Here is a 9,556-nt window from a genome sequence, read left to right as displayed (position 1 = left end):
GAGTCAGACTGGAGTCAGAGCGGAGTCAGAGTGGAGTCAGAGCAGAGTCAGAGTCAGAGTGGAGTCAGAGTCAGATTAGAGTCAGAGTGGAGTCAGAGTCAGAGCAGAGTCAGAGTGGAGTCAGAGCAGAGTCAGAGTGGAGTCAGAGCAGAGCCAGAGTGGAGTCAGAGCAGAGTCAGAGCGGAGTCAGAGCGGAGTCAGAGTGGAGTCAGACTGGAGTCAGAGTGGAGTCAGAGTGGAGTCAGAGCAGAGCCAGAGTCAGAGCGGAGTCAGAGCGGAGTCAGAGCAGAGTCAGAGCAGAGTCAGAGTGGAGTCAGAGCAGAGTCAGAGTGGAGTCAGACTGGAGTCAGAGTGGAGTCAGAGCAGAGTCAGAGTGGAGTCAGAGCAGAGCCAGAGTCAGAGCGGAGTCAGAGTCAGAGCGGAGTCAGAGCAGAGTCAGAGTGGAGTCAGATTGGAGTCAGACTGGAGTCAGAGGGCCTTACTGGCGGATGGCGTCGGGGATCTGCAGCTGGTCTGTGGGGATGAGCTCAGACAGCTGCTGCAGACTCTGAATGAAGCGGATCTTCCTGCTGAACTTATCGCTGTGGAGAACAGGGTCAAAGGTCACAGGTGAGACAGACCAACTACATCAAGCTAACACAACACATCAGGACCTGGGATAGTTTAACCTGTAAGATTTCTCACTGAGATTTATCTGTGTAATGACCAGATCCACCACAGGAGGCCGCTCTAAACGAGGGGGAAGACTTGGGGTCCTGTTCTAAAGCTCAGGTCTGAGCTTTAGAATGTGTTTCTGCTGCAACATCCAACATCTGCATAACATCAAACACTCTTTAAGACACTGAGATGGCGCCTTGTGCTGACCGATGTTTCCATCAGGCGGTGCAGTTCTGTGAGGTTCTGGTTTCACCAGCGTGCACCACAGACTCTTGGAAGAATTCTTCAAGATCGAAAGAATTACGAAGATTGGCGATGCGCTAATCGTCGGCAACAGACATGACAGCCGTTTAATCTAACGCCAGTAAATTATTGGGTCTTAAATGTTATGTAGACATCTGCCACCAGGTGGTGCATCGTCGTTGGGAAAACCTGCTCATCTCCATCTATTATTACTTTATTACATTAATATAACAGGAGGTTCAGTAAAAACGTCCTTCAAGGAGCTGCTCTTTACTTTCTTACTCTGAGTAAATGTCAGAGCCTGTACTTTTTCACTTAAGTTTAAATCCATACTTGAACTTTTACTGCAGTATTTTTTAACACTAGTATATGTACTTCATATTGATGTCGTCAAAGAACAGCATCGTGGTCCGTAAAGCCCAACAGCGACTCTACTTCCTCCTCAAACTGAGGAGAGCGAGAGCAGAGAAAGGATCGTGGGTGCTTCTCTGCCCTCACTCCAGGACATCTACTCTCTCCCTGCTCTGTCGACCCCGGCCCCCAAAATACAAAACTCTGAACCACCGCCCTTCACTGACTCCCACACTCCCACTTTCCCAAAAACACTCAGACTGTGTTGGACACTGTTGTGTGTATAAGACTTTTATCTTTTATGTTGTTTAGTGTAACACTGAGGACTGTGGGAGCCCTGCAGTTTCACTGTGTATGATCTGTACATGTGCTTTTGACAATAACTCTTCTCTACTTAAACACTGAATGTCTGGACTTTTGCCACCTCTGATCATGAATATGATAAATATTTTAAAATGCCTTTGTTGTTAGTTTTTGACATTTTCCATGAAATTGAACTAAACTTCTGAGCATTTCTTACTTTTAGACTAGTCTGTTAGTCTAATTTCTTTCCCTCATCCCAAGTAAAGACTCATTAGATGCTGCACCGTGAACGTGCACACCGTGATTTATCCAGTGAGCTGCACTTTGACTCCATACAGAGTCAAAGTGCAGCTCACTGACAGAGGCCCTGCTAGATTTCAGCTTCTTGGTACTTCACTGCCACCTTCTGGTGGTAGGAATGCACTGCAGCCAACCAGGGTCCAGAAAAACCAAATGTACATTGTGTGTGTGTGTGTGCACGCTGACCTGATAAAAGGTTTGACCAGCGTGATGAGAGCTTTGATGTACCAGGCGGGATGGACGACCAGCAGCCCCTTCAGGTCCTTCTTCAGCCTGCGGAGACATGAGGACAGTGAACCCCCATGTCCTTGTTCGCTAAACACACTTCAAAGGCCACCGTGACCATCAGCTGGTTGCGGTAACGCCGTTACGTATGACAGACGAGTTAAAGAGCTGCACGGTGCTGCTGTGGTTGTAAGCGTGCACAGCTGTGATGAGGAGGAGGAAGAAGATGACCTCCAAAGAGCTGGAAACATGGCTGAATCCCCGACATCATCTCCCAACAGCAAAGGCAACGGATGATTACGTCATGACCACACAGAGCAGCGCTCCAATCAGAGCGTCTCTTACACAGCAAGCGTGATCAATCAGATTAAAGACGTCATGACGGAGTCTGACCCGACATCAGCACCATCACCTGCTGTCGTTGAGCCATAGCCAGCTATTAGCTTTTATTAGCAGAAGGTGACATGGCGAGAGGCGGGGGGTGTTGAACCCCCACTGCTGCCATCTTGGATTGCAGAGTTGGTGGGTTGGTTGTTTCCAAACAGGAAGTCTGACTCGAGTGGATGCTCCAAATAGGATCTCGGCACTGCACGCCACGCAGCGTGTGAAAATCAGGTCGTGACCCTGACACTGCAAATGGATGAATAGAGGGGTCATTTTTGTTGTGGCTGTGATGGGGGCGGAGCTCTCCGTTGGCGCTCTTGCCTATGGTTAGCGTAACGTGCCTTGTTTTCACCTTAGCTCGTCTCACATTCAGAATATCCCGTCTTCCTCCTCTCACCCACACCGGTCGCGGCTGATGGCCAGCCCTGAGCCTGGTACTGCTGGAGGTTACTTCCTGTCGCCAAAGTGCCTTCTCATAGGGGGTCACATGATTGTTAGGCGCCCCGATGCGACTGTTCGTGCTACATAAATAAAGCAAAATTGCAGGTAGTTGAACTGAAAGATCATCTCGCCGCATGGTCCACAGGTCGGAGCAGACACAGCGAGCAGTTATGAGAAGCTCTACTCGTCTACGGGGTCACAGTTACTGAAGGAACAGGAAGTAAAGAAGCTCCACCCCTCAGGGCGGTGCTGAGAGGGGATGCTGTACCTCCTGTCAATGGACGTGTAGCACTGGTGAAGCCATTTGATGGAGGGCAGCTTATTTCTGGGAGCCATGGCGCACAGGTAGACTAGCAGGTAATTCTCTGAGACCATCAGGTCCAGCGTCCCCACAATGTACCTGCAGGGGAAGACAGGTGATAAAGGAGGCGTGGTTCACACCTGCTAGCATTTGACCACAATTTCTGGGCCCAAACTCACCTGAACAGGTTTTCCATGACATACTCGTAGTTTTCCACTGTGTTCTCCGGCAGGTAACAGGAAGTGAAGAGGATGATGGCGTTCATCCCGTCTCCAAAGTAGCCTGTCAACCAACCACAGGCAGAGCTGTCACGGTGCAATTTCAAATACAACACAGTGTTAGCTCCATGGCACCTGCAGGTGTGTTACAGGTGAGTGTGTGTGGCGCTCCTGCAGGTGTAATATCAGTGTATCATCTTATTTGTGTTACAGGTGTTTTTCAGGTGTGTGTGTGAGACCTGGAAGCTCCTGCAGGTGTATTACAGGTAGTTTGGTGGGTGTGTGACCTCTGACCTCCATGCGACAGGACCTGCAGGTACGGCTCCAGGACGCTCATGTTGACATGGTATTCGTGTCCTGAGATGCAGAACCGCCTCCAGCGCCGCCCTCTGCTGTCCACCTGATCCAGCTCCATCAGACCTTCGGACTGCTCCATCGGATTTCTGGCCACACCCACAGCTCCACCTCTGCCCATCCGAGGAAGGTCGTCTGTGAGACAGAGGTCAGAGGTCAGCTGCTTTTCTCTCGGTTACATTACTTCCCATCTGCGTGCACATCTCACCGTCCCACTCCAGGTCGTGCATGCTGTCCGGCAGCGTTCCTGTCTCACTGTCTGATGGCGTCTCCAGAGCTTCCAGGTTGATGTCAAGCGACGGTGTGTCGTCTGGTGTCCCTGACAGCGCGGCTGCAGAGAAGCTGTTCCGATCGTTCGAGTCACGGCGGTTCAGCGTGAGACTCAGAGACGGTGCCACCAGACGCTTCTTAGCTCCGCCTCCACCCGATAGAGTGAGGCTGGTGACCGGAGCTAAAGAACAGAGGTCAGAGTGAACACTGATTGATTTTTGGAAGATTGTTGTCATTGATTTTGATCACCTTTGATTGGTGACTTTGAGCTTTGTCAGAATCAGAATACTTTACTGAGCCATAGAGGAAATGATGTTGGTTACAGCGCTCCAGTACCAACAGCAACAAAGACAATACAGGAAATAAACAATAGCACAATATATACAATATTTACATATATATAAGTCACTTACTAACAGTGTTGAGTAAGTTACTTTAAATTAGTAACTTAGTTACATTACTAGTTACTTCTATCAAAAGTAACTCAGTTACTTCAAGTTACTCGTTACTTTCAAAGTAACTAGTTACTAGGGAAAGTAACTTTGGTTTTACTCAGAATTCTCTTGTTAATGTGTTGCTTCCATAACTTTGCCAGTCTTCTAGCTTGCTTACTTGCCACAGTGCACTGTGCCACCTACCAATAGAAAGGAAAAGATAATGTGCATATTTCCACGAGAGAAATCCCACGCCTGGACCGTCATTGACTGCTGCCATGATTCTAGCCTACGTCACAGCGTCATGTGCGCCTTTTACATCCAACACAAAAACTGCAGTCGTGGTGCTTTCGATTGTACTCAGAACTCGGAAATTCTGCCTTCTGAATAGGAAGATGTAGGTAACACCAGACTGCAGATGAGCTGCATACAGGGCTGGACTGGGACAAAAAAATTGTTTCTCCATCACCTGTTCAGCTCTGATGATCCAGTAAGGACATCTCCTGGTTTCATCTTCATGTTTCCCTCTCACCACATATCCAAACCGACATCCTGACCAGCAGCTTTACAGCTGTGGCTCCAGCAAACATCAGCTGATACTAGAAATTAATATTAAATAAATTCTAACAACAGCTGATCAAGCTTAAACGTGCTGCTGTTGTTTAGCGCGACATCCGCTGGTTTCCTCTTTCTGGCGCAAAGTGGGCGATAAACAAACAAGAGAGAAAAGCCGATCAGCTGATCATTGATCAGTTTCATGATTGAAGTAGAAACAGGAGAGGGAGGGGGGAGAATGAGAGAAGAAGAGGCAGCTGTGCAGCAAAGACACAGAATAACTCCAGCTTTGTGCCTTTTTCATTGTAGCTGAAGTCCGGGACAAACTGTTCCTTTTCACCTCAATACGAAACGCGTAATATTTTCTCTGAATACCAGACGATTCTGTTTTTTACGGGACGGTTGGCAACTCTAATAACTAACCGAACAAAATAAAGTTCAACATCAGTAACATCATAGCACCACCCAGCTGTATAGAAACTCCGTCATGCTAGCTAGCACGCAGTACGGAAAAAGTCAGCATAACGAAAATAAACTCCACCTAAACTTGGTTCATATCTGACCCAGATAGACTGCAGGTCATAACTTCTTACCTGAAGTTCAGTTCACCTGACACTCTCGGACCAGCGGCCGCTTCGGGTCTCTCCTCTTGCCTCCCTTTTCCTTCATCCACCTGCTGGCCTCCACCACTTGCTAATGTTATTGAATCTGTGGAAGCTCCGCGATAGCCACCACACGAAGTAACGAATAACGAGCCTATCTAAATCCCAGTAACGAGTAACGCGTTCCTGATTTTGGCATAATAACTAGTTACCGTGCTCGTTACCACAATAATAATAATACTGTAACGCGTTACTTAATAACGCGTTAGTCCCAACACTGCTTAATAATAAAGTGTCCAGTTACATCCCCACAACATTGCTGGCCTTGCAGATCAGTTCGTTGAGTCTGTTAGCATCAGCAACCCTCAATCTGCTCCCCTAGCATGCAACAGCGTAGAGGATAGCACCGGTCACAACAGACTCGTAGCTTCAACTTTAGCTTACAACAATTGGTTTTCACCTGATTCTCCTGCTGGACTTTCTGTGTCATCCTCTGGAAGTGGTCTGAAGCAGCAAGCCCAGCAACGCCAGCCAGGTAAAACCAGGTAAACATGTGAAACAAAGAGGTGAGAAGATATTCACCACACACATTAGCTTTAGTTTGCATTTATTCACAGCTATTAGCTTCTGTTAGCACATATAGCAGGGATAGCTCAGTAGGTAGAGTGGTTGCCCCATGATCGGCAGGTCGGGGGTTCGACTCCACTGAACGGCTACCCTGAGGTACCCCTGAGCAAGGTACCGTCCCTACACACTGCTCCCCGGGCGCTGCATTGGTGGCTGCCCACTGCTTCACTGGGTGAATGGATTAAATGCAGAGGAACTATTTCCCTATGGGGACTAACATGCACACTTTTACACTTTATTAGCATTAGCCTTTATTAAAGCTACATTCGCCTCTTACCATATGTTACTATTAGCCTCTGTTAGCACAAATTAACATCCTCCATAAGGATCTATTTATCTTTATTAGCCTCTGTTAGCATGACCTCTGACCTGGGGAAGCCATCATCCTGCCACTCCTCCCTCAGTTCCATGTCCTGGATGTTGGCGGGGCTTGAGGGTCCTGGAGCAGACCTGGAAGAGCAAAGAAAAACCGAAACTGGGACCCAATTCAGATTCTCTTCTCTGATTGGCTGATTGTTCTTCTGCAGGTATTTTGACGTTTTCTTTGTGGTTCTATTATTTAAAGTTAAATAAAGATCAATAAATAAGTTTGTTTGATCGGACATTCATGACTCACACACACACACCTTGGTCTGACCTCCTGTGACGTTCGTTTGGAGGTTTGTAAACTATTTATAGCTCCAGGGTTTCCGTCCAATCACAGATCTGACCTGCAGGCAGTTAAGCCTCCTGGTGATTAAAATCAGATCAAACCCGTTTGACTGCTCTATCTCACACACACCTGAACAGGTGAACAAGGGAGGGGCTTCATTGTTCCTCTGTTTGCTGTGAAGCTGACACACCTGATCTCCAGCTACAGTAACTGAACAGGTGTGTGCAGTGGGTGGTCCTCTGCAGGTGAGGAGTGTTTTCACTGCGGTACCTTCAGGGTCAGCTCGGAAAAATATCAGAACTCTGATGAGCCTCCACAAAAACAAAGAGGAGAGATGAAGGAGTCTGTAAAGCTTCCTTGGAGTCACTCCTGGTGAGGAACAGCTGTGGATGGATACATGAAAGTTCAGATGAAATCCTGGTAAAGATTAAAACTCTTCACAAAGGATCTCAGCCAATCAGAGGGCTCCTCAGGTGAGAACATGTGAGAAGAAGGAGGAGGAGTTTAAGACGATGAAGACTGATGTTTGCAGATCGTATAATCTGCTCAGTTCTTTGTCTCCAGCCTTAAAGATTCATAAAGTCTTGGCGGCTGCCCCCTGGTGGTGCGTGCAGATACTGCAGGGGGTGGAGCCAATCATTATTACATCATCACCTTTGATTCTGAGCTCGTCCCAGCAGATGGCACACTTGGCTCAGGCTGTTGATTTACAGCCAGATTTTCTAAAAAAAAGCCAAAATGGTGTGTGAGCGCAGTCCTCAGGTGTGTTATCAGACGCACCTCCGTGGGCAGTAAGGTTAGGCCAGGAACATAAGATGCTTTGTTTCTGCGCGGGTTATTAAACTGCGTGTTGTGAACGTTAAATATTCTCCCCTAATGTCCTCGGCTCTGCATGTGTTACAACGGCCTCACCTGCGCAGGTGAAGCTGCAGGTGCAGAGTGCGAGGCGTGAACCTCAGAGCGATGTTCAGTCCGTTTCTTCATCAGCTCAAACACAGTTCACATTACTGGCAGTTTGTTTGGTGACGTTCACTCAGCACCTGCTCCACAGATCAGCTGTTTGCAGGAGCATGATGGGAAATCGCAAAAACTCAATGTGTGACACAAACTAGCGCATGACACGCAGGCGTGACCGGACGCTTCACCTGCAGAGCTTCACGGACTGAGTTAGGAGCTCAGAGAGTGTTTTCAGGGACTCGGGAGGATCAGAGGCCTCCTCTGGTCTTTGACTCTGAGCTCAGATCCAGGAAAAGGCGTCAGCTTCCTGTCCGAGGACCAGAACCCGATCAGGACCCGACCAGGAGCCAATCAGAAACTGCAGACTAATCAGTGAAGTCATCAGCAAGGAAGAGATCGGCGATGAGGCTCAGGACCTGGACCGGGAGACCCCATAGCAAGCAGGAAGTCAACAGACATCACTTCCTGCTGATCAAAACAGCCCAGATCATCAGGCGGTGAACATATCACAGAGACCCCTTCACTCACCGTCAGCAGCAGAAGCAGTTTGAATTGAACTTCCTCTTTTTACTGAGCAGGAAATGCGCACGCACACACGCACAAATACACACACACACTCTCACACAGCGTTTGAGCTGTAAATATTTACCTGTCCTCACCGTGCCCGTCTGTATGCTCAGTGGGGGAGCTCATGATGTCACTCTGATGTCACGGCGTGCTCTGACCAGCGTGTGGGACCCACTGGATGTCTGAGTGTGGTGTCCTCCTTCCTCTCCTCTCCCTCGCACAGAGGGAGTTCCCACTCTGACTCTATGGGGCTCGCTCGCTCGCTCGCTCTCTCTCTCTCTCTGCCTGACAGGTTTGTCTGCATTTCACCACAGAGCCGCCACCTGATTGGCCACGCTCACCTGCTCCTTGCACACAGGTGAGGTGGCAGATCAGCTTCAGCCTGCTTCATTAAAAATCCACCAATCAGATGCTGAAGCTATTTAAAGCAGGAGGAAGTGCAGAGTGTCCGCAGGGTCCTAGTGCCTGTGAGAGCAGCTTAAATTCAGTTAAATGCTTTAAAAATACTTTTATTTTGGAAGTCAGGAGGCATGAATGACATATATTTAGGATCAACACAAGAAATCCAGAAATAAAGGAGAAAATTTTACAACCATAAATAGAAATAACATTTCCACTTCAAACACCCAAGTTAATAAATCGACTCACTACAATAAATACATCGAGTCCAACGGGGGAAGGTCAGAAGGAAGGCGAGTGTTTCAGATGGGAAACCACAAGTCTGAGCAGATGTTCCAGATGTTTACAGAGTTGTACCCCAAACTTTATCCTGATGACTCATGATGAAACATTGTAAATAAAAAAACCAAAAACCTTTCTTCTGCAAACTTCCTGTTGCTGCAAGCTTCTTCCCTCTGTTTCACAATAAAAGTATTTCCCTTCTCAGTGCAATTATTGTGAAACAGGGATTTATTCACAGCTGGTTTCCTGACAGTCGGCTGCAGTTCTTTTTCTCTTTAATAAAACACCCAAAACCAACAGCCTACGGAGGCCCAACAGTGCCAAATCTGTCAGAAATTCACATCTTCAGAAAAAAAAAACCCAAAAAAACAAACAGATTCAAACAAGCATGAAGGTCCGCTATGACTGCACACCTCAGCTGGATGCAACATGTG

General features: G+C 47.8%; 1 protein-coding gene across 4 annotated transcripts in view; it reads right to left on the bottom strand.

The window, feature by feature from the left end:
* The window catches only part of bnipl (BCL2 interacting protein like), a 15,535-nt gene extending 6,016 nt beyond the window's left edge, over positions 1-9,519 (bottom strand). For 2 of the 4 annotated variants that reach the window (XR_006054997.1, XM_005935880.3), the window contains exons 1-9: positions 8,524-9,519; positions 6,635-6,715; positions 6,099-6,142; positions 3,986-4,228; positions 3,718-3,912; positions 3,385-3,487; positions 3,173-3,304; positions 2,041-2,127; positions 483-581 (exon numbers count right to left, since the gene is read on the bottom strand). Coding sequence is in view for 3 of the 4 variants with exons in the window: in XM_005935880.3 (XP_005935942.1) it covers positions 483-581; positions 2,041-2,127; positions 3,173-3,304; positions 3,385-3,487; positions 3,718-3,912; positions 3,986-4,228; positions 6,099-6,142; positions 6,635-6,715; positions 8,524-8,567 (1,028 nt within the window). In the remaining variant the exon portion in view is untranslated. The other 2 variants (XM_042225953.1, XM_042225954.1) reach the window with 2 other exon arrangements.
* Positions 9,520-9,556: the final 37 nt, after the last annotated feature.

The sequence above is a fragment of the Haplochromis burtoni genome, unplaced genomic scaffold (genome assembly GCF_018398535.1).
Source record: "Haplochromis burtoni strain Fernald_Lab_line unplaced genomic scaffold, NCSU_Asbu1 Contig_190, whole genome shotgun sequence".
Classification (NCBI taxonomy): Eukaryota; Metazoa; Chordata; class Actinopteri; order Cichliformes; family Cichlidae; genus Haplochromis; species Haplochromis burtoni.
The sequence above is the reverse complement of the archived record's forward strand: the minus strand, read 5'-3'. Positions and strand labels throughout refer to the sequence as shown.